General features: G+C 42.8%; 1 protein-coding gene across 1 annotated transcript; it reads right to left on the bottom strand.

Moving 5' to 3' along the window:
* Positions 1-17,420: 17,420 nt before the first annotated feature.
* On the bottom strand, positions 17,421-18,696 carry LOC100053981 (retrotransposon Gag-like protein 8). Its single transcript, XM_005614517.4, has one exon. It carries the CDS (start codon positions 18,593-18,595, stop codon positions 18,254-18,256), a length of 342 nt encoding a protein of 113 aa, XP_005614574.1. The 5' UTR covers positions 18,596-18,696; the 3' UTR covers positions 17,421-18,253.
* Between the last annotated feature and the right edge of the window lie 6,190 nt (positions 18,697-24,886).

Below are 24,886 nucleotides of genomic sequence, written 5' to 3'. Positions count from 1 at the left end.
GTCAGTTGACCTGGTCCTGGAGGGCCTGCGGTTACAAATCGTTTTCTGCTTGTCCTGTCAGTTACTGAGAAAACGGCATTAAGTACCTTCCACTAGGATTGCGGATTTGTACTTATCTTTCTCCTGGACGTTCTGTCCAGTTGCCATTAGACATTTCTAGTGGATGTTAATGCACGTAAAACATTATGACTTGATATTCCTAGTGAATTGAACGTCTTATCATTATCATACTTATCATGAAGTATCCCTCTTTATTTCTCATACTTTTCGTCTGTAAGTCGATTTGGTTTGCTATTAATTTAGCTGCAACAGCTTCCGTTAGTTATTTGCACAATACAGTTTTCCCCGTCCTTTTACTTCCAACCTCTATCCAAACTGAAATGGAGGATTTCTCTCGTGAAGAAAATATTATCAAACCTTGTATTTTTATCTAGTCTGACAATCCTCATCTGTTAATTGGCGCATTTAGCCCGTTTACATTTAACGTCCTTGCTGATATATTTGGATGTAAAGCTGTCATCTTAATAGGTGAGCTCCATTTGTCCTGCCATCCTGATCTGTGTTCCCTTTTCTCTACTTTCTTGTCTTATTTTGAATCCGTTATTTTCTTTTTCCATTTCCTACTCCTCCTTCATTCTCTTCCAAGTTTTATGCGTGTTTACTATCATCGGTGGTTTCAGTAGAGATTACAAGATGCTTTCTCGATTTATGGAAATCCTCATCTGATGTGGTACTTTCCATATCTCCCCACGCAAAGCACAAAGTTAGAAAACTTTACCTCCATGTATCAGCTACTGATTTCTACGCATTATTTTGATATGTTTTAAGTCTCTCCACATTGTAAACAACATAAGGCAGTATTCACTCAGATCTGCCCACATATATTGCCAATTGATTACTTTTCGTTCATTTTAAAATTTTTCTTCTGCCCGAGGAATCTGGTAGTATTTCCCTTAAGTACTGTTTTGCTGGTGCCAAGTGCTCTCAGGTTTTTCTTTTTTTGTAAAGATATCTTGTTTCTTTTCTTTTTCTTTGTCTTTGTTTTGAGGAAGACTGGCCCTGAGCTAACATCTGTTGCCAATCTTCCTCTTTTTGTCTGAGGAAGATTGTCGCTGAGCTAATGTCAGTGCCAATCTTCCTCTACTTTATGTGGGATGCGGCCACAGGCTGTCTTGAAAGGCGGTGCTACGTCCGTGCCCGGGATCTGAACCTGCAACCCTGGGCCGCTGAATCCGACGAGCACAGGAACTTAACCACTATGCCTGCGGCCAGCCCCTAAAGTTATCGTTTTTCATCTTCATTCCTCAAGCATAGGCAGGGCACAGGATTTTTCCACCAGGGATTATTTTCTTCCAGCACAGAGAAGAACGTATTTCATTTTCTTCTGGTTTCTATCTTGTTACTGTTGAGAAGTCAACTCTCAGGCTAATTATTGCTACTGTGGAGGTAATTTGCTTTGATCCCCTGAAAGCTTTAGAATTTTCCATTTCTCTTTGGTTCTCCACAGTTTTCCTAAGACATGCTTAGGTGTAGATTTCTTTCACTTTTCTCCGCCAGGTGTTTGTTCTCAGCTAGTATCTCTTCAAATATTGCTTTTGCTTCATTCTCTCTCTTCTCTTCTTCTGAAACTCCAATGAAATATTGTCCAGTCCTTTCCATACCATCCTCTATGTGTCTTACTTTATCTGTATTTTCCATCTGTTTATCTTTCTGTGCTTCATTCCGGATATTTTCTTATGACGTATCTTTCAGTCCATTATTTACCTCCTAAGCTGTGTGTGACCTGAGACTCATCACATCCACTGAGGAAGGATGGAAGGGGAAACCGTGAGCCTGTCATGGACTCCTTTGTCCTGGTCGCCAGCCTGGAAGGCCAAGGCAGAGAGGGTTGCCGAGGCTCGCTCTGTGGGACAGGAAAGGACTCTTATCCTGAATATCTGGAGTTGGCTCTCAAGGCTCTGGGCAAGGGCAGGGCATGAGGCCATGCAGGTAGGCAGGCTGAGGTCTGATGAGGGGAATGCGGGCGCAGGTAGGCTCTGCTGAAGGAAACAGTCTCACAGTGCAAACTCATGGATTGGCGGATGGGGTTGAAAAGTCCCAAACTAGAGCGTTGTCACCATTGGACCTGTCAAAGCTCCCTGAAAAAGTCCCATTTTCAACCCATTGCTTATTTACCCGGACTGGGAGCCAGCTGTGGAAAAGCCCTCTCCGCGGGGCACTTCCCGAAAAAAAAAAAAAAAAAATCAGAGGCAATTATGTAACATCAAGGCTACCTGAGGTTGACTCCGTCTTGTATTTTAGTCAGAGAAAAGACAATAAAAATAAACTAATAAATAACAACATATTTGTAAATATCTGTTGAAGTAAGTCATTCTTCATTGCCCTTAAGTTTTGAAAACTTGCACACTATTTTTGATTGTTTATACTTCCACATAAATGTTAAAATAACCTTGTCTACTCAAAATAAAGTCCTCCTGGTGTCTTGGTAAGATTATGTCGTGGGGAAAATAGTGCACATAATTGCATCAAACGTACCTTTATCTCACGACATGACCCATCACTGATCATGTGTTGAAAGTATAATTTACCTTAGGAAAATTTAACATCTTTATGATAACTGAGTCATCCTACCTCAGATCTGGGGATATTGTCCCATTTGTTTGAGTATTCTTTTGTGTCCCTCTTTAGCTTTTAAAACAGTTCTTCAGGTGACTTTTACAATTTAAAGAATATATGCCTAGGCACTACGTGTTTTTTCTGACTAGAGTCTATAACATCATTACATATTTTAACTGGTTGTTTTCCCGTATATATGAAAGCTGGTGACAAATTTACATTTATTTTATACTCAGTCCCACAATTGAATTCAGGTAGAACGTGTAATGGCTAAGTTCCCCACCTCCCTTCCCATTTGTTAAACTCTTAGCTATGTTTTTCCTCTATTCTTACACACTAACATGTATAAAGTCGTGTTTGGAAAACATCCAACCTCCTATATATTGTTCTTTCAGTTTCTATATTGATTATTCTATTTGGGTCTCTTAAAAAAGCAAATGAAGAGATTTCTTGGGCTGGCTGGTGGCCTAGCGGTTAAGTTTGGTGTGTGCCTCTTTTGTGGGCCGGGTTCAGTTCCTGGTCACAAACCTACACCACTCGTGTGGGGCATGCTGTGGCAGCCACCCACATAAAAATAGAGGAAGATTGGCATGGGTGTTACCTCAGGGCGAATCTTCCTCCGCCAAACAAACAAACAAAAAGAATTCTAAACATTCAACCTTCCTTACATTCCCTCGCCATGGTCATCATTACTTGAAGAGGGAGCTCTGAATTAAGTTGGCTAATATTTGGGGCTTTCCTATGAATGTGGCAGACATCTGTGGCCCGGGTGCCAACAACGTCTGGCAGAGAGATGCATGAATAAGCAGGAAAATGTGTTCTCACAACCTCACACAAGGGGCGTCCAGAGACCAATGGCCCTCTGCGGAACTAGGAATGACAAATGAGTGGCCGGCAGGAGGGATGCGAACCAGGAGCACTCTTCAGCTCCAGAGCACTGGGACCCTCGCCTCTACAACCAAAGCAGGCTCCACCCTCACCACACGGAGCCAGGAGTCCTGGGCTCATCGGATGGTTCCTACCCTCCACCACAGCCCGCCCTGGGAAACCTCAGCTCCGCCCCTTCAATTCCGACCCCGCCTCCTCCAGCGGGCATTAGGCCCGCCGCCTCTCCTCCCTCCTGGTCCACTCCTGTGCGGCTCCTCGTCTGGCGCCTGCGCACTAGCGATCACCCGACCCTGTGGGCGGAGCCGCGCAGGCGCCGGGTACCGCCCATGGCCCCGCCCACCCTGGCCCTGGGCCCGCCTCCGCGCACACGCACTTCCCGCCACGCCTCCCTGCCCACCTCGGCCGAGCCCCGCAGAGCCCAGCCAAGCGAGCGCGGCGCGATGGACGGCCGAGTGCAGCTGATCAAGGCCCTCCTGGCCCTGCCCCTGCGGCCCCAGCCGCGACGGTGGAGGAACCCGATTCCCTTCCCCGAGACGTTCGACGGCGACACCGACCGGCTCCCGGAGTTTATCGTGCAGACGGGCGCCTACATGCTAGTGGACGAGACCCTGTTCTCCAGCGATGCCCTGAAGGTGACGTTCCTCATCACCCGCCTCACGGGGCCGGCCCTGCAGTGGGTGATCCCCTACATCAGGAAGAAGAGCCCCCTCCTCAATGATTACCGGGGCTTCCTGGCCGAGATGAAGCGGGTCTTTGGATGGGTGGAGGACGAGGACTTCTAGGCCAGGAGACCCTCGGCCTGGGGGCGGGTGCTCGGGGAGGGTCCGCTGCGCCAGTGGCCGCCGCCCAGATCGCGACAGGCGTCCTCCCGCCACGCCTCCCCCTCCCTTACCTTCGAGTCGCCGCGATCTCCCCCGCGCTCCTGTCCCCTCCCGCGTAGTGCTTGCCTTTGTTCCAGGAATAGCGCTCCAGGTTCCCGCTGCTGCCGCTGGGCCTCGCTCTGGAGCGCGCCGCCGCCGCCCCCTCTGGCCTGCCCGGCCCCTCCCGTGCACACTTGGCTCTGCCTGTGCTCCAGCTGCAGGCTGGGCTCCGGTTACACTCTGGACAGACCACTCACAGCCCGCCCCCTTGCCGGACTCCCGGGCCTGCATCGATGTGCCCAGAGACCTGCGCTGCCGCCGCCATCACCATCCACCGCATCCCACCGACAGACTGCAGCCTCCAGCGATCTGGACTCACCTGGGAGGTGTGTGAGCAGGCCACGGCCCCTGGACCACGATTCAGACAGCCCACTGCCCCCCCTGTGAAGGGGCCGCCAGCCTTTCACCGTCAGCGGGACCCATTTCCTCCCTACTCCCAGAGACAACTTCTGCTCCTGCCAGATGGCCGCCAGGTCCCAGGAGTGCCTGGCAGCTAAATCGAGCCACTTGTTTTCTCCTGTGGACCTGTTAGTTTTGCCCAGAATGCAGTTCTCTTCTGAATTTCCAGTGTTTTCTTAGTTATGTGTTTGTTGGTCAACAGTATAACTCCTCCATTTACCTAACTCCTCAACAGTACCTGGACAAAAGTCTTTTCCTTATTTTCAATAAATGTCAGACACTCTTTAACAAAATGAGTCTATACTTATGGCACCTCTCTCCTGTCCCTGTTAAAGGGGTCCATGTCTTGTTCACGGGATACACCCCTTGCAATTCTGTGGGTGATGTTAGCGACACTGTCCTCTCTGTTGACTCTTGAGTATAAAACATCAAAGTTAGAATCCTGAGGTGCTTCTGGGGATAGAGACCTCACTGATGACCATTCAATTCACATAATGAATCTTCTAAACTAGTTGGGATTGTTCCAAGCCTCTTAAAAATTGGAACTTTATTTTGGCCAAGGCAATATAAGAAGTTAGTCAGGAGGCTTCTCTGACAAGGTTTCGTTATTTACAAAAAGCTATTTGAAAGCACCCAAATTGTCACAAAGCATAAGTCCCGCACAGAAAGTGAACAATGTCAAAGTTTTATTTAACCCATTATACGGAGAAACAAGAATAATATGGGTACTTTAAAAAAACATTTATAGCACCTTCATTATGTAGGTAGTGGAGATGGGGAAAAGCACAAAGAAATGAGATTGTTTACGTAGAAACCTGGATGAGGACCAGTAGGACAATAAAAGTATAAACCTCCCTAATGAGCAGAAGAAAGTCATTGCTTCTTGTTTATCTGCATTTATTATCTGTGTATCTGCATTTAGTACATATCTGCAGTTAATCTTATATTTATAGTACTGTGAAGAGCCTGCACTCCCTCACCAATTCTTGGTCAACAAAGTTAAATATCCTGAGTCAGATGACCCATAGGTGGGCTTAGAGACAATTCGCTGGTATGATGTTTAAAGGTTGTACAATCAACTTTTTTGTTTCATTTCTAAATGTTGGTGATTTTCCCAAACATGGGGTAGAGAATTAAATCATGCCAGTGTTTCATAGCTTTTTTCCTCTATCTACCTCTTTCTTCATTTGAATGGGTAAATTTTTGCCATTCATGTATGTGGTTCACAGGACCATACATTGAGCTGGAGGTACATTACCTGTATTACGTGTCTTGATAATTTTTTTTGTTCCTCCAAATAGTAAGGCCACATTAATTTGCAGTTTGGCATGTAATAAATAGGCCGAAGTCTTAAAGCCAGGGGAAAAATTTGAATTGCTTAGTGAAATGAAGTTTTTATGATTCACAGCGTTCTTAAAATAACTGAAAGCAGGCTAATCATGAGGTTCCAATTCAAGGTGCTGGCACTTGGTCTTCCTGGATGGGTATGAAAGACAATTGTGTTAAGCACATTCACTGTTTGGATTTAAACATAGATTCTGCTAAAGTGGTTTGAAAAGTGTTTGGAAGCAGTTTACTTTATGGAGTAAGTTCAGCATATTCCCTCGGATCTGTGTCCACCTGGCTCTAGAGGTCTGTAGAATGGGCAGGGATTAATGGGTATTCTTTAAACAATGTCAGTAACTCCCCACCTCCCTCAACAAAAATGCCTCTGCAGTTTTCTTCTTCTGCCAGAATGGCTCTGTTAGGGATTGTTCCTTCGTCTACATTAGTTGTATCATCCCAAATCCTTTTTCATGATACAAATCTCTAGGGGAGGGTTAATAATTTGTAAGAATTAATCATGAACGTTTTTGCAAGATTCCATAAAGAGAAGGAAGAAATGGCATTTGTAAGGGGAGAAGGGAGGTTCTTTTTCATTAGTGTCACAGTCAGTTCAGGCTGCTAGGACAAAATACCATAGGCTTAAACAAAGCACTTATTCCTCACAGTTCTGGAGGCTGGGAAGTCCAAGCTCAAAGGGTGGATACATTAGGTGTTTTGTGAGGGCTCACTTCCTGGTTTGCAAATGTCAGCCTTCTTGCTGTATCCTCACATGGTAAAGAGAGAGAGAGAGAGAGCTCTGCTCTCTTCTTTTTCTTATAAGGGCACTAATCCCATCTTGGTGGCTCATCTAAACCTAATCACCTTCCCAAATGCCCTACCTCTAAATACATCACATTGCGGATTAGGGCTTCAACACATGGATTTGGGAAGAGGAACAAGCATTCAGTCCATACCAATTATTTTGCTGTCTCACCCATTACAGTTGTCATTCTTGGTTTTTTTCCCCTCACTTCTTTCTCAGCAATTTATTCTGTCCCCCATCATGAAGCCCCACCTCAGAATTGAACACCAAAAGAGAGATAAACATAAAGACTAATAGAGAGAAGAGGAATATAAGAGGCGTGAGAGAGAAAATTCAATAACCTTGCAATAACCTTTGTTTTTTGGAGGTTCTTTTTGGTGGTTGGGACCAATATTGACTTGAAGTCTATAACTAAGATGACATTACACAAATTTTGTGAGAAACATGGACAAAAAATTAAATATAAGAAATGTAGGCACAGAGGGCACAAAGTGGCCTTTGAGTGCTTTAGTATTCTGAGATCTCGGGTTCCAGGGCAATCCTGGTAGGGAGAAGTTGTGTAATAAGTGGTTTGAAAGTTTGACTCTCAGATTGTTAAAACCATAATTATTACACAGCTTGTTGATGAACACCCATCAAAGTTTTATTTAATTCATTATTCAAGAAACCAACAGAATTACAGAGCCAGTTCAAAATAATCAAAGATTGTAGGGGAAAGAAAGCAGTAATAAGATTGTTAATTTAGGTACAAATGGGGTTGATGTTCATAAAAATATTGCTTTTAACTATATTTCTACAAATTCTTAAATCTACAGTATTTTTTTACCTTTCATAAGGCTCATTTTATTCCATTTAAAGGATGTCCTTGAATTAGAGATGAAGGCTTATATTATAACAAAACAACTGGAGATTTTTGAGTACCCTCTATGTCCCCGGAACCTTACACAGATGTTCTTGTTTAATACTCAACATCCTCCATGAGGTAAGCACCGTTTGTAGTTGAGGAAACTGAGGCTTAGCACAGGCAACTAATTTGCACAAGGTTCTATAGCTAAAAAGTGGCAGAGCTGAGACCCACTTTGAAGACACCAGAAGCCCTACACTCTTAAACAATATGCTGTCTGGTCTAGGGTCACTTTTTATTTTTAACAGCTTTATTGATATATAATTTGCATACCATAAAATTCACCCATTTAAAGTGTGGAAGTCAATGGTTACTTACAGAATTGTGCAACTATCACCATAATCTAATTTTAGAACACCTTCATCACCTCAAAAAGAAATCTCATATCCGTTATCGGTCACTCTTTGTCTTAGTCAGTTCAGGCTGCTATAACAAATAGCATAGACCAGGCGGCTTAGACAATAAACATTTATTTCTCACAGTTCAGGAGGCTGGGAAGTCCAAGATCAAGGTGCTGGCAGATTTCGGTGTCTGGTGAGGTCGCTCTTCTGAGTTTTCAGATGACTGCCTTCCTGCTGTATCCTCACATGGGGAGGCTCTTTGGTCTCTTCTTTTTTTCTAAACCACTTTATTGAGATGTGATTCATATGTAAAAAGCTGTATATGTTTAATGTATACAACTCGATGAGCTTGGGGATAGGTGAACACCTGTAAAACCATAGCTACCATCAAGGCCGTAGATATATCCACCAACTCCCAATGTTTCTGCTTGCCTCCTTTATTATTATTTTTTTATGGTAAGAACACTTAATAAATCTACCAGAACACTTGACATAAGAGCTCTTGGAAGAGAATATAGGTGAAAAGTTCCTTGACTTTGGTTTTGGCAATGATTTTTTGGATATGATACCAAAAGCACAGGCAACAAAAGCAAAAATAAATAAGTGGGACTGTATCATACTAAAAAGCTTCTGCGCAGCAAAGGAAACCATCAACAAAATGAAAAGGTAACCTACGGAATGGGAGAAAATATTTGCAAATCATATATCTGACAAAGGGTTAATATACAAATATATAAGGAAGTCCTACAACTAAATAGCAAAAAAAAAAAAAAAAACCACAACTAACTCAGGGCTGCCCAGTGGCATAGCAGTTAAGTTCGCATGCTCTTACTTTGGGCAGGTTCACCAGTTCGGATCTGGTGCAGACCTACACACTGCTTATCAAGACATGTTGTGGCAGGCATTCCATGTATAAAGTAGAGGAAGATGGGCACGGATATTACCTCAGGGCCAGTCTTCCTCAGAAAAAAGAGGAGGATTGGCAGTAGTTAGCTCAAGGCTAATCTTCCTCAAAAAAAAAAAAGCTCAATTAAAAAATGAGGAAAGGACCTAAATAAACATTTCTGCAAAGGAGACATGCAAATGGCTAACAAATACATGAAAACGTGCTTAACATCACTAATCATCAGAGAAATGCCAATCAAAACTACAATGAGTGACCACTTCATACCTGTTAGAATGGCTATTAAAAAAAAAATAAAAGGTAAATGTTTGCAAAGATGTGGAGAAAAGAGAACCGTGTTCTCTGTATGCTGTTGGTGAGAATGTAAATTGGTACAGTCATTGTGGAAAATAGTATGGGAGTTCTTCAAAAAATTAAAAACACAACTACCATATGATCCAGCAATCCCACTTCTGGGTATTTATCCAAAGGAATGGAAGCCAAGATCTTGAAGAGATACCTGCACTCCCATGTTCATTGCAGCATTATTCACAAGAGCCAAGATATGAAAACAACCTAAATGTCCATTGATGGGTGAATGGATAAAGAAAACATAGTACATAAATACAGTGGAATATTATTCAGCCATAAAAAAAAAAAGGAAACAAACTTCCATTGGCTTGAACCCAGGTAATTCACGTGGGCACTTCCTGGTACTATTTTGCTCAATTTTGACTGAATTGCGGCACATTTGCAGCAAACAGACTGAGAGGGATATGATTGCCAAGGTCTCAAGTCCTTACCACCAGGTAAACCACCAAGACCTGCAAGATGATATGTAAAAATGATGAAGTTTTAGAATGGATATTGGAGGAGGAAGAGGATGAGTCACAATTGTGGGTGGAGACCAATTACAGCGACTGGGGCTGTAGTTCATTACACTAATCCAAATCTTCCAAGTTTTCTTTCTGGAAGAGACATCATGGGAACCATGAAGGAGATACTTCCCTAACCTATATGGAGTAGATCTATGCTGCACAAGAGGTGTACTGAGGATGGCATGGAAGTGTGCCGCTCGGATCTCCCTTCAAGACAACTTCCTATGAGGATAATATGAGCAGCCACATTCTAGCTGCTGCCCTTTTGGACCCAATATAACCTTCACACTGAGGTCGTGTTCTCTTCAGGCTGCCACCAGCCAATGACTGAGCAGAGTAGGGGTACTAGAGCTGAGCCATTCCTCTCTTACATAGGACTCCAACAGCAGACAATCGTCGCTCTGAGTTTCCCATTTGCCCTAATGAGATTTTTCCAGATTTGAACTTCAGACTGAGGCTCTTCCTTTCTCCTCTCTCTCCTTTTATAGGTGTCAGACTAGCATCACGGACTAAAGGCTCCCATCACCTGTCCCTTCTTCTCTGTCTCTTCTTTATCCTTCACAGGTGTTTCCCCCAATAAACTTCTTGAATGTCTAATTCTATCTTGGCATTTTCTTTTTGGAGCACCTCAAATCATAAAAGACAAAAATTATAAATTGGACTTCATATAAACTGTTAAAAAGTCACACTTCAAAAGATGACTTTCAGAAAATTGTAAGGCAAGGTACATACCTAGAGAAAACGTTTGAAATACATATATCTGACAAAAACTGTTATCCAGGGTATACAAAGAATAACTATAGCTCGATAATAAGAAAAATGACAATTAAAAAATGGCCCAGTGTTTGAACAGACACTTTATAAACGAAGATACATGAATGGACAATAGGACATAAGAAATATGCTTAATATTACTATTCAACAAGGAAATAAAAATCAAAAATACAATGAGATAAGACTCACACACACTAGAATGTCTAAAATTAAAAATAATAAATTGCCCCATGGCTGAGTGGTTAAGTTCACACACTCCACTTTGGTGGCCCAAGGTTTCACCGGTTCAGATCCTGGGCGTGGACCTAGCATCACTCATCAAGCCATGCTGAGGCAGCATCCCACATAGCAGAGCCAGAAGGACCTACAACTAAATATACAGCTATGTACTGGGGGCTTTGGGGAGAAGAAGAGAAAAAAAAAAGAAGATTGGCAACAGATGTTAGGTCAGGTGCCAATCTTTAAAAAAAAGAAACATTTAAAAAAATAATAATAAACTTAAAATATATTAAAATATGACAGTACCAAGCGTTGGTGAGGATGCAGAGGAACTGGGACTTTCATATATTGCTGGTGGGAATGTGTAATTGTAAAACCATTTTGGAAAACAGTTCAGCACTTTCTTATAAAGTTAAATATACACCAACCATATAACTTAGAAATTCCACTCTTAGGTGTTTGCCTTAGAAAGGAAAATATATACCCAAATAAAGACTTGTGTAATTATTTTCATAGTAGCTTTATTCATAATAACCAAAAAGTAGAAACTACCCACATTTTCATCAAATGGATTAATAAATAAAACAAATATAGTATATCCATACATTGGAATACTACCTAGCTATAACATGGATGAATATAAAAACAGTATGCCGAAGTGAAGGAAGTCAGATATAAAATAGTACATACTGTATAATTCCATTTATATGAAGTCCTAGAACAGGTAAAACTAATCTGTAGTGCTACATTGCTTGGAGCAGGAGTGAGACTGGTTGCAAAGGGGCACAAGTAAACATTTTGGAGTGATAGAAATGTTCTATATCTTGATTGTGGTGGTGTTTACACAGACATATGTGAATACGTACATGTATGTATATGTCTATACATATACTGTGGTGTAAGGCCTAAAATTAAGGCCCAATGTTATGTGCTCCCTTGACATTTGGGGAAACTGGGAGGACTGCAAATGCCCTAACTACAAGTTCCCCTCCCCCCTCTGCTCTTGTAGAGGGGGTCCGCCAGCCAAACAACTCTTCTTATCAGGGAGACCTGGTGCAGTTCTTGCTTATCTCTAAGTTGCGGGTTTCAGTTTCCTGTCAGCACAAGGAATTGTTCAAACAAGCCAATCGCAACCTCTGCCAGGAACCAGGGCACCACATCCTCTTGGTACTACAAAGCCTGCCTCCCACAGCCCCCACTTGCTCACTTTGTTTCCAAATGCAACCCTCTGTGTGGTGTGCAGTGTCCTCCTCTCCTGGGTCGTGAATATATGTGACTAATAAACTGCTGTTGCTCTTGTGTGCCCAGTATCAAGTGTTAAGCCATCCCCATAACCCTAGGGCAGGAATCCTTCCCTCACCAAAAAGGTGGATAGGAAGTGATTAATACACTCATATACTCACACACACGTATATATGTATATATGTATTTATGTATTTCAAAATGTTTTGAAGTGTATGCTTAAAACTGGTGATTTTATTGCATGTAAATTATAACTTGGCCTAAAGTCGAGTTTTAAATCTGTTAAAAAATGGATTGAATATCCACAATTTAATGAGATTCATCCCATTTCAACATGGTGCTGTATGAAAGTTTGAGGACCTCTGGGATGCCTATTAGAGGAACTACTAAAATAGCCTCAGTGGAAGAAATTCTGAATAAATTGAACAGATCCAGTGAATAGTAATTAGTTTGGTGAAAGTCACAGGAAAGCAATGAGGAAATGCAAAATATTCCATGCAAAGGAATCAAAAAGGCTGGCCCATGTCAGGTCCAAGAATGGCCCAATTGCCTAAGCCAGAAACTTGGGCCCATCCAAGATCCCTACCTCTCTCCAACCTCCACTTTCCAACTAATCACCAAGTTCTGACAAATCTGAAAGTCACTTTTATCTCCCCATCCTCTTTGTCTTTAAGCCCTCGATAACTATCACCTGCAAAGTGCTTGTTACTGGACTTGGCCCACATTCCATCTTCCCACAATCTATCTTGAACATCAGCCCCAGAGTGAATGCTAAAACACAACCTAATCACATCGGTCCCCTATTCAATATACTTGCACCGTTCCCCAGTGAATACAGGATAATTGATACATGCCTTAGCATGACAAACAAGATTTTTCATGATGTAGCCTTCTGTCTGTGCCATCTCAACTCCTACCATGTCCTGTCCCTGACTTTTATATACAAACCACAGTCTCTCATTCTTCTGAACCTCGGATAGAGGTGGCCCTCTTAGAATGGAATCAAGTCTCAAATGATTTATTACTTCCTCTATAGAGATGGTCTCTGCTTCACCTAGGGTATATTTAAATGCTCTTTATCTTACGCTCCCATTGTCATATACAAGCCCCAAGTAGTTACCACACCCTACAAGTATAATAAAAATTATTGTTATTATAGTTACATTAAGTCCCATTTAGTGAATGCTCAGACTTTATATTTGTTAGCTTATTGATTTCTCATAAGGAATTCAGTATTATTATTTTACCCACTTTACGTGTGACGAAATAATGGCTTAGGAAGTTTAAGAAATTTGTGTAATGTCATACAGCTGGTGTGACCAAGCACAGATTGAAGCCCTTTTTAATCAAATCCAAAGCTGAGACTCTATATCCATATTGTATTTCCACTATGGCCAAATGGACTCTAAATTCCTTGAAGACCTGTGCCATAATTTTGCAACGATGTATCATAGTTCATGGCATGGTGCCTGGGACACAGGTAGTACATAATAAATAAGTCACTGACTGACAAATGATCAGTCAAGGTTTGCAGAGAAGAGTTAAAGTGGATGGCTAATGAATTGTGAAAGCATTATACTAACACTAGGCATATAATAATATATGTTAACCATCTAAGACATGCAATCTGATAAAGATTAGAGAGCTGAATGCACCAATGTAATTCACGACGAATATAATAATTTTTCAAATTTCAAAATGTTGTTGTAAAAACATCTGTGTCGCTAGTACTCTCTTGTGTCTCTGCATTATAATGTCATGTAGAGATTTTGAAATGTATAAGAAATTATTAGGACAATTTATAATTCCAAAAATTATCTAGGTCCTAAGCCTGATATATAGATCTAGGGGACACTTCTGATGGGGAGGAGAAGATTGCCGAGTGAGTATACTGATATATCTAAAAAGTCTTCTGAAAAGCTGTGTAAGATGGACCAGAAAAAAAAGGTTGTGTACATGCTCAGGAGCCAATATAGGGGTTGAAGTTCTGTATTGCGCTAAGGTTAATTTTCCTTCCCCCTCTCCCTCCCTCTCTCTCTCTCTCTCCTCCCACAGACTTGCTGCACTGAAAGGATGTTACAAGGACCTCTTCCTTTTTAAAGAGAGGTGAATTCCCTCACATCTTCTATCCGTTTCAGACTGAAATGATATACAGGATATATAAAAAGAAGCCACATGATCAGAACAGGCTAGAGAGTCTATCTCATGAGACACTGATAGGAACATGGGACGTATTATTAGTTGAAGTTGTCAAATTAAAAGGCAAATTTGCCTATTTTACCCTGAAAATGAGTTTATTCAGGAATATCTAAAAGAATTGCAATTCGAGATATGCATGCTATGGCAAACCATAGACAAATCTAGGAAACAAATGAGGGGAGCTTGCTTTTATAGAGAAAAAGGGGGAGTAGAGAGGGACTGTTCTAAACAAAAGTCCACTGGGGGAAAGTAACAGTTCAGGGTAGCAACGGTTTCTCATTAGCTGAGCTGTTGCCTGGTGAGTAGAGAAATCTTCCTTCAGTAGTAAAGTAGTTTTAACTTCCTGTGGAAGGTGCAAGCATCAGCCTCTTCCTGTTTAGTGTAATTGACCATGCATGATAGGGCGTGAGAACTCCCCCTACAAGCCTCCCCAATTTCAATTTAGTTAAGGATTCTTCTATTAATTTCCACAAATTTTGTCTCCCAGAAAACAAGGTGTTGGAGTCCAAACCTCCAATACATGACCTTATTTGGAGATAGAGTCTTTGCAGTTGTAATCAAGTTAAAATTGAGAGTTGATTGAGTGTTCTTCTATAAGCTCACCTTTATCTGACTCTATTGGGATATTTAACTTTTCCCAGCTGTAGATGAGGTAGCAGAGGCTTTTTTCAGCATTGTACATTTAAGAGATTACCATGCAGAGAAACAGTAAGGAATAAGGTTTTACCTTTTCTGCCTATTTGAGAAAGTTATCACTTTATTGTTCTGCAGGTCATCAACCAGGTTTGTACCTAAATTAACAATCACAGTTCTGCATTCCTATCTCTACTACTTACACAAAGCTTTATAAATATAAATGCTTTTCTGAAGCATCTCTGACATTCTGCTGGTCATTTTACTCTAATCCAGTATGTCTGGTGTCCGTATAAAAAGGGGAAATGTGGACACAGAGACAAACAAGCATAAACGGAAGACATGTGAAAAGACATAAGGAGAAGATGGCCATTTACAAGCCAATAGGCTCCCATGTTCTAGGGTGAATTCTCTTCCAGATAACAAAAAATGATACTATCACACAATGTAATGCCTGTCCCACTGCAGGTGTTGCCCCCTCCAAGAACACAAACCACTTGGACTGATAAAAACTGTTGCAGCCCTAGTGGTTGGCTGGTGCCCTTCTCTCATAGCGCATGGTGTGTTCCAGGAAGGAATACTGAGGGTGGGTTCGTTTGAATGATATCAGCAGAAATTGGTACAGGTTTCTGTAGGAGGTGGTGGCCTTCCCTAATTTATTTATACTGGGCATTTCACGGGATTCACTTCCCATCAGATTTTTTTGGAAGCTCATTTCGTTTTCTGCCCAGTAGCTTCTGCATTCCTCTTCCCTTCTCAGTCTCTTGGTATTGTCTACTTCTCAAGTGTGGTTGCTTGTTTGGATTAGAGTAGAAAATGAAGGAGAGGAAATAAAATGACAACTGCAAGGGATGAGATTGCAAAGCAATGAAAAATAGCACCCCTTCTCGTTTTACAAATGCCATTTCTTCTGTCCCTTTGTGGAATCTTGCTAAGATGTTCATGATTAATTCTGGAAAAATAATATCCCTCCCCAAGATATTTTTATCACGAAAAAGGACTTGGGAGGATCCGACTGGTGTAGACCAATGTACAATTCCCTAACAGAGCCATTCTGGCAGGAGGAAGAAAACGCAGGGGCATTTTTGTCGAGGCACGTAGGGGGTTACTGACATTGTTCAAAGAATACCCAGTAGCCCCTGCCCATTCTACAGACCTCTAGAGCCAGGTGGGACACAGATCAGAGGGAATACGCTGGACCAACTCCATAACAATTTTCAAACCACTTTATCAGAATCTGTATTTAAAACCAGAAGGGAATACGCTTAACACAGTCATCCTTCGAACCCATGCCAGAAGGTAGGCTGACAGCACCTTGAATTGGAACCTCATAATTAGCTGCTTTCAATTGTCTTAAGAACCCTGCGAACCCTAACAACTTCATTTTATTTATTAAGTCAGTCAAATATTCCCTCTGATTTCAAGACTTTGACCCACCACAAGCCAAATTGCAAGTGAATGACGTTTCCACTATTCCTGGGAGTAAAAACATTACCAGATACATAATGCAGACAATGTGCCTCCAGCTCCATGTACAGCCCTATGGACCACTGCTCATGATAGGCAACAGTTTACCTGCTCAAATGAAGAGGGAGAGGAAACAGTGAAAATCACTGTTGTGACTGAATCCTCTATTGTATGTCCTGGAAAAATCACCCAAATTAGAAATGAGGCAGTTGATTGAGTGCTGTCCTCTAAGCCCATCTTTTATCTGACTTTATTAGGATATTCAACTTTCCCCAGCGACAGATGAGGGAGCAGAGGCTTTCTTCCAGCACTGCAGATGTAGAGGTTAACACACAGAGACACAGTAAAGAACAACACTTTTTTCTTTTCCGCCCATTAAAGTTACAATTTTATTGTCCTGCAGGTGATCAACCAGGTTTGTACCTAAACTAACCATCTCAGTTCTACATTCCTTTCTCCACTACTCACACACTCAGACTCTATAAATGTAAATGTTTTTTTCTGAAGCACCTGTCATTCTGCTGGTTCCCTGAAAAATGGGTTAAAGAAAACTATGGCAGGTGCTCAGCAACAAATGTGTAGGATTTATGGCTTGTAAAAGTCAGGTGGTGTGCTTCCCAGCAGCTTCTTAGAAATGAGGAAATCTTTGCCAACAGCATGCTGGCTCGCTTCTCTTTACCTCACCTTGGCCAAAATCAGATCAAGGTCCGTTGCTTCATGGAACTGAGTGGTTCAGAAGAGTCAGCATCTGGGATTGAATGATCTACTAGCAGGGTCCCCATCACCGGGACCACCACCGATTATCTTTTCTGTTTTAGATGAAGACTCAACATCAGCCACACAATGGCAGGGGACATACCTGCTGAACAAGACACGGACCCCAGGTACTGGACCAGGGAGGGAGAGGCACCACAGTCATTGAGACTCAATTTCTTTTTTAATAGCGTCTGACATTTATTGAAAATAAGGAAAAGACTTTTGTCCAGGTAGTGTAGAAGAGCCGGGCAGAGTGCAGGGGTGACTGTGTTGAACAAAAGGCACACATCAGAGAGACAGCTGCAAATTCAGGAGAGAACTGGATTCTGGGCAAAACTAACAGGTCCACAGGAGAAAACAAGTGGCTCGATTTAGCTGCCAGGCACTCCTGGGACCTGGCGGCCATCTGGCAGGAGCAGAAGTTGTCTCTGGGAGTAGGGAGGAAATGGGTCCCGCTGACGGTGAAAGGCTGGCGGCCCCTTCACAGGCGGGGCAGTGGGCTGTCTGAATCGTGGTCCAGGGGCCGTGGCCTGCTCAGACACCTCCCGGGTGAGTCCAGATCGCTGGAGGCTGCAGTCTGTCGGTGGGATGCGGTGGATGGTGATGGCGGCGGCAGCGCAGGTCTCTGGGCACATCGATGCAGGCCCGGGAGTCCGGCAAGGGGGCGGGCTGTGAGTGGTCTGTCCAGAGTGTAACCGGAGCCCAGCCTGCAGCTGGAGCACAGGCACAGCCAAGTGTGCACGGGAGGGGCCGGGCAGGCCAGAGGGGGCGGCGGCGGGGCGCTCCAGAGCGAGGCCCAGCGGCAGCAGCGGGAACCTGGAGTGCTATTCCTGGAACAGAGGCAAGCACTACGCGGGAGGGGACAGGAGCGCGGGGGAGATCGCGGCGACTCGAAGGTAAGGGAGGGGGAGGCGTGGCGGGAGGACGCCTGTCGCGATCTGGGCGGCGGCCACTGGCGCAGCGGACCCTCCCCGAGCACCCGCCCCCAGGCCGAGGGTCTCCTGGCCTAGAAGTCCTCGTCCTCCACCCATCCAAAGACCCGCTTCATCTCGGCCAGGAAGCCCCGGTAATCATTGAGGAGGGGGCTCTTCTTCCTGATGTAGGGGATCACCCACTGCAGGGCCGGCCCCGTGAGGCGGGTGATGAGGAACGTCACCTTCAGGGCATCGCTGGAGAACAGGGTCTCGTCCACTAGCATGTAGGCGCCCGTCTGCACGATAAACTCCGGGAGCCGGTCGGTGTCGCCGTCGAACGTCTCGGGGAAGGGAATCGGGTTCCTCCACCGTCGCGGCTGGGGCCGCAGGGGCAGGGCCAGGAGGGCCTTGATCAGCTGCACTCGGCCGTCCATCGCGCCGCGCTCGCTTGGCTGGGCTCTGCGGGGCTCGGCCGAGGTGGGCAGGGAGGCGTGGCGGGAAGTGCGTGTGCGCGGAGGCGGACCCAAAGCCAGGGTGGGCGGGGCCATGGGCGGTACCGGCGCCTGCGCGGCCCCGCCCACAGTGTCGGGTGATCGCTAGTGCGCAGGCGCCAGACGGGGAGCCGCGCAGGAGTGGACCAGGAGGGAGGAAAGGGGGCGGGCCTATTGCCCGCTTGAGGAGGCGGGGTTGGAATGAAAGGCTTGGAGTGGAGGTTATCCTAGGTGGCCTGGGGCTGTCTTGGGGACTAGGGCAGGGGTCAGCTGCACTTGGAGAGGGGAAAATCCAAATGCTCTGGATCTGAGGAGCCTACCTAATGTACATCCTCCCTGTTCTCCACTCCCCTTGCGTGTGCCGTAGCCCGCCTTCCACGATGACACGTTGGAAGATTATTGGTGAATCATTTTGTGACTTGCCCCTCTGCCTTTGTCTGATGCTTTCTCATGATTAGCATGAGTTATTTCTGCCTAGTATACCACTGAGAAGATATCATGTCAGTCATTATATCATGCCAACGTCCTCATAATGTTAATATATTTCATTACTGATGATGTGTACCATGATTGCTTGTTTGCCTTATATGTTTTAAAGAGAGTTTGATTTACCGTGTTATAATTTCTGAGGAGCAGGATAGTTTGCACTTCTGCCTGCATCCATACAGACTTTTCAGTAAAAGAGTCCTACCAGGGCATATAAATATGATATATCTTGCTTCCAAAAATTCCAGGATGCTACCCATGCATTTTTATCTTTTTTTTTAAAGATTGGCACCTGAGCTAACAACTGTTGCCAATCTTCTTTCTTTTTTTTCCTTTGTTCTTCTCCCCAAAGTCCCCAAGTACATAGTTGTATATTCTAGTTGTGAGTGCCTCTGGTTGTGCTATGTGGGACGCCCCCTCAGCATGACCTGATGAGCGGTGCCATGTCCCGGACCAGGATCCAAACCAGCAAAACCCTGGGCTGCTGAAGCAGAGCACGTGAACTTAACCACTCGGCCACAGGGCCGGCCCTTCTATTTTTTAATAGCAAGAAATGAAAGGTAAACATATTTTCTGTTTCTTTGGGATGATCATATGGATTTTTTTCTTTGTATAAGTTTTCTGTTGCTGTCTTAACAAATTATCACAAATTTACAACAGATTTATCATATTACAGTTCTGTATGCCAGAAGTTTGGTATGGGTCTTCCCAGACCAAAGTCATGGTATTTGCAGGCTATGTTCCTTTCTGGGGATGCTAGGGGATAATCCATTTATTGTTCATTTGGGCTTTTGGCAGAATTCAGTTCTTTGTGGTTGTAGGACCCACATCCCATTTTCTTGCTGTCTGGAAACTGAGGCCTATTGCCAGCTCCTAGAGGCCACCACGTTTCTTGACTCCTGGCCCCCTTCCTCCATCTTCACAGTCAACAATTGTGGGTTTAGTCTTTCTCACATGGTATTTCTCTAACCCACTCCTCTGCCTCCCTCATCCACTTGTAAGAGTTTATGTGATTAGATAATCCAGAATAATCTCCCCATTTTAAGGTCAACTGATTAGAAACCTTACTTCCGTCTGCAACTTTAATTCCCTGTTGCTGTATATTCTCTGGTTCTGGGGATTACAATACAGACATCTTTGAGAGATCATTATTGTCTATTACATTCTTCTTTTGGGTAGTATAGCATATTACATGATTGACTTTTTCTCAGCCAATAAAAATTATTTTATTGAGGTCATAATGGTTTATAACTGTGAAATTTCAGGTGTGCATTATTAGTTATCAGTTTCTATATAGACTGCATTGTGCTCACCAACAATAGTCTAATTTTTATCCGTCACCATACATATGTGCCCCTTTACCCCTTTTGCCCTACCTCCTACCCCCTTCCCCTCTGGTAACCACTAATCTGTTCTCTTTATTCATGTGTTTATCTTCCACATATGAGTGAAATTATGCTGTGCTTGTCTTTCTCTGTCTGGTTTATTTCACTTAACATAATACCCTCAAGTTGCATCCATGTTGTTGCAAATGGGATGATTTTGTCTTTTTATGGCTGAGTAGTATTCCATTGTGTATATATATCACATCTTTATCCATTCATCAGTTGATGGACACTTGGGTTGCTTCCATGTCTTGGCTATTGTGAATAATGCTGCAATGAACATAGGGGTGCATATATCTCTTTGAAATGTTGATTTCAAGTTCTTTGGATAAATACCCAGTAGTGGGATATCTGGATCATATGGTATTTCTATTTTTAATTTTTTGAGAAATCTCCATACTGTTTTCCACGGTGGCTGCACCAGTTTACATTCTCACTAGCAGTGTATGAGGGTTCCCTTTTCTCCATACCCTCTCCAACATTTATTATTTTGTGTCTTGGTAATTACAGCCATTCTAACAGGTGTAAGGTGATGATATTGCGCTGTAGTTTTGCTTTGCATTTCCCTAATGATTAGTGATGTTGAACATCTCTTCATGTGTCTGTCGGCCATCTGCATGTCTTCATTGGAATATTGTCTGTTCATAACATGATTGATTCTTAATTGATAAAACAACCTTGTGTTCCTGGAATAAACTTCATTTAATTGTGGTGTATTATCCTTTCAATATATTACTAGTGTTACCAGGTAAAGGTCCACTACCTGATGTACACAGAAGCCAATAACTGGCTTTTGAGAAAAGAAAAGGCTTTATTGCAAAGTCAACTGGCAAGGAGACAAGATGCAAGGCTCTCAAATCCATCTCCCACATCCAAAGTTCAGAGCAAAATTTAAGGAGTTAGGAGCTAGTAAGCTGCACCTTGGCCCATGGCTAGACTTGAATCAGTAATCAAAGTACTTGGGCTGCTGGAAGCCAGATTTTCCTTATTGAAGGCTGGGGTCATCCTAGGGCAATGCGTTCCCACCCAGCACATGTGCAGTGCTGTCTCTGTTATTGAACAAGTTTTGATTAATCAGCAACTTGTTTTAAGGAGGTAAAACTGGATTAGGCAAATAGATAAGTAAATTGTGATATATTCATACAATGGAATTCTAGACAGTATTTGAGAATGAACTGCTGGTACTCACAGCAATATGGATGACTGCTACAGATAGTACATTCAGTACAAGAAGTGAGGCACAAAATAGTATATACTTTTATTATTCCATTTTAAATCAATGTCAAGAATAGGCAGGGGCTGGCCCAGTGGTGTAGTGGTTAAGTTCACATGCTCTGCTTTGGTGGCCCAGGGTTCACCGGTTCAGATCCTGGGTGTGGACCTACACACTGCTCATCATGCTGAGGTGGCATCCCACATAGAAGAACTAGAAGGACCTGCAACTAGGATATACAACTATGTACTGGGGTTTTGGGGAGAAAAAAAGAGGAGGAGGATTGGCAACAGATGTTAGCTCAGGGCCAATCGTCCTCACCAAAATCATACTTTCAACAACAACAACAACAACAAAAACAAAGACCCTTGACTGTTCTTAAAAACAAGAATAGGCAAAACTAAATGTTTATAGAATTAAGAATAGTGGTTATCTCAAGAGGGGGGAATTATAGTCTGCAAAGTTGCATGAAGGAACCTTATGAGATGCCAAAAATGTTTTCTAATGTGGCTCTACAGAGTATTCCCACTAGCAATGTATGAGAGATTAGTTTGCTCTTCAAACTCAATGACACTTCCTATTGTCAGGTTTTGTTTTGTTCTGTTGTTTGTTTTATTGTGTTTTTACTTTAGCCTTTCTAATAGACGTGGAGTGGTAACTCATTGTGGTCTTAGTTTGCAATTCCCTAATTATTAATGATATTGAACATCTTTTTTGTGTGCTTATTTTCCATACATATATCTGCTTTTGTGTTCAAATATTTTGCCCATTTTTAATTGTGTTGTTTACTTTTTTATTGTTGAATTTTGAGAGTTCTATATATATTCTGTATTCAAGTCGATCAGATGTGAGGTTTACAAATATTTTCCCAAGCCTATGCCTTTTCTTTTCATTCTCTTAACAGCGTTTTGGAAGAACACAAGCTTTTTAACTTGATGAAGTCCAGTTTACATAATTTTCCTTTTATGCATTACGCTTTTGGTGTCATAGGTAAGAAATCTTTGCCTAATCTAAGGTTGAATAGGTTTTTTCCTGTTTTATAGAAGTTGCAAGATTTTAGGCTTTACCATTAGATATATGAACCATTTTGAGTTAATTTTTGTATATGGTATGAGGTATTCATCTAAATTTGTTTGTAAGTGGATATCTAATTGTTCCTGTATCATTGTTGAAAGGACGATCCCTTCTCTACGGAAGTGCATTTACACCTTTGTAAGAATTCAGCTGTCCATATATGTGTGGGTCTATTTCTGGATTTCGTATTCTCTTCGTTCATCTATTTGTCTGTCTTGATGATAATACTACACTGTCTTAATTACTGTAGCTTTATCATAAATCTTGAAATCAAATAGTATTAGTCCTCCAAGTTAGTTCTATTTCAAAGTAGTTTTGGCCATTGTATGTCCTTTTCATTTCCATATGAATTTTAGAATAAGTTACTTTTTACATATTAAAAATTTTGCTGGGACTTTGAATCCATAGATTAATTTGGGGAGAATTGATATCTTAACAATATTGAGTTTTCCAACCCATGAACATATATCTCTCCATTACTCAGATCTTCTGTAACTTATCTCAGGAATGTTCTATAGTGTTCAGTGTACAAGTTTTTTACATTTATTCTCATACTTAATTCTAAGATTTTCCCTTTTGTACGGTGTTTAAAATTTTTTTTAGTTTCCATGTTCTCTTGTTTGTTACTAGAAATGTGACTTGGATTCTTGTATATTCACCTTGTATCCTGCAACCTTGCTAAACTCACTTATTCTAGTTTTTTGTTGTTATTGTTTATCCTAAATCCTAGAGAATCTGTTTTCTATATACACGATCAAGTAGTCTGTGAATAACAAGAGTTTGCCGTCTTTCTTCCTGCAATCTACATGACTTTTCTTTATCTTTCTTTCTGTCCTCCTTTCTTCTTCTTTTCTTCCTTATTACACTGGCTGGAACCTCCAGTACAATATTGAATTGAAGTGGTGAGATTAGGCATGCTTTTCTTGTTCTTGATCTGAGGGTGGAAAGCATTCTGGCTTTCACCTTTAAGTATGATGTTAACTGTAAGTTTTTGTAGATGCCCTTCATGAGACTGAGGAGTTCCCTTCTATTCCTAGTTTGATGAGAAGTTCTTTTAAAGAACCATATGACACAGAAATCCTCCATCCAGCCATTTACCCTAGAGAAATGAAAACATGCTCACACACACACAAAAAATCTGTAAATAAATGTATATAGCTGATTTATTTGTAATTGCTAAAAACTTTAAACATGCCAAATGCCCTTCAAGGGATAAGTGGACCACCAAACTGTGGTACATACATCCATACTGTGGCAGACTTTAAGTGGGCCCCCCATTCCAACCTCCTGATGATGCCTTTGAGTGTGGGTGGGGATTGCGACTTGCTCCTAACCAAGAGAATATGGCAGAGGTAATGGAATGTCTCTCCTATTATTATGTCACATTATACATAACACCATCTTGCAAGCTGACTCACTTCCCCTCTCCTGCTCGCCATAAAGAAGCAAGCTGCAGTGGTCTGAACTGCCTATGGAGAGGGCAACATGGCAGAGAACTTCTGGCAAGATTTATAACAAATTAACAGATTTCTTAGCATTTAACCCTCTTTACATTAACTAGTCATGGTGCATTATTCTTTGAAGATGCTGCTCTGGATTATGTTGGCTAATATTTGGTGCTTTCCATTATGGGGCAAAACAACCACATCTACGACCAGCAATGCAATACCTCTCTAAGACATGCATGAATAAGCAGGAAAAGGTGTGCACAGAACTTCACTCAGGTGGCGTCCATAGAAGACATGGGGCAAGAATACACTAGGGCTGAGAGAGTAGCGAAACGACTGAGGTGGGAGGATACTTCAACGCTCAACAAAGGAAACCTCAGGCCTCCACGCCCAGCAGGGTCATCCCTCACCATACAGAGCCAGGTGTCCTGTGTTTATCCAAGGGTGCCCGCCCTCCAATGCAGCCCGCCTTGGGAAGCCTCAACTCCGCCCCTTCAATTCCGACCCCGCCTCCTCCAGCGGGCATTAGGCCCGCCCCCTCGCCTCCCTTCTGGTCCACTCCTGCGCGGCTCCTCGTCTGGCGCCTGCGCACTAGCGATCACCTGACCCTGTGGGCGGAGCTGTGCAG

Source organism: Equus caballus, chromosome X (assembly GCF_041296265.1).
Source record: "Equus caballus isolate H_3958 breed thoroughbred chromosome X, TB-T2T, whole genome shotgun sequence".
NCBI classification, from domain to species: domain Eukaryota; kingdom Metazoa; phylum Chordata; class Mammalia; order Perissodactyla; family Equidae; genus Equus; species Equus caballus.
The sequence above is the reverse complement of the archived record's forward strand: the minus strand, read 5'-3'. Positions and strand labels throughout refer to the sequence as shown.

Bases quoted from the DNA above. Each gene is read 5' to 3' on its own strand.
- LOC100053981 (XM_005614517.4), bottom strand. From the start codon at position 18,595: ATGGACGGCCGAGTGCAGCTGATCAAGGCCCTCCTGGCCCTGCCCCTG.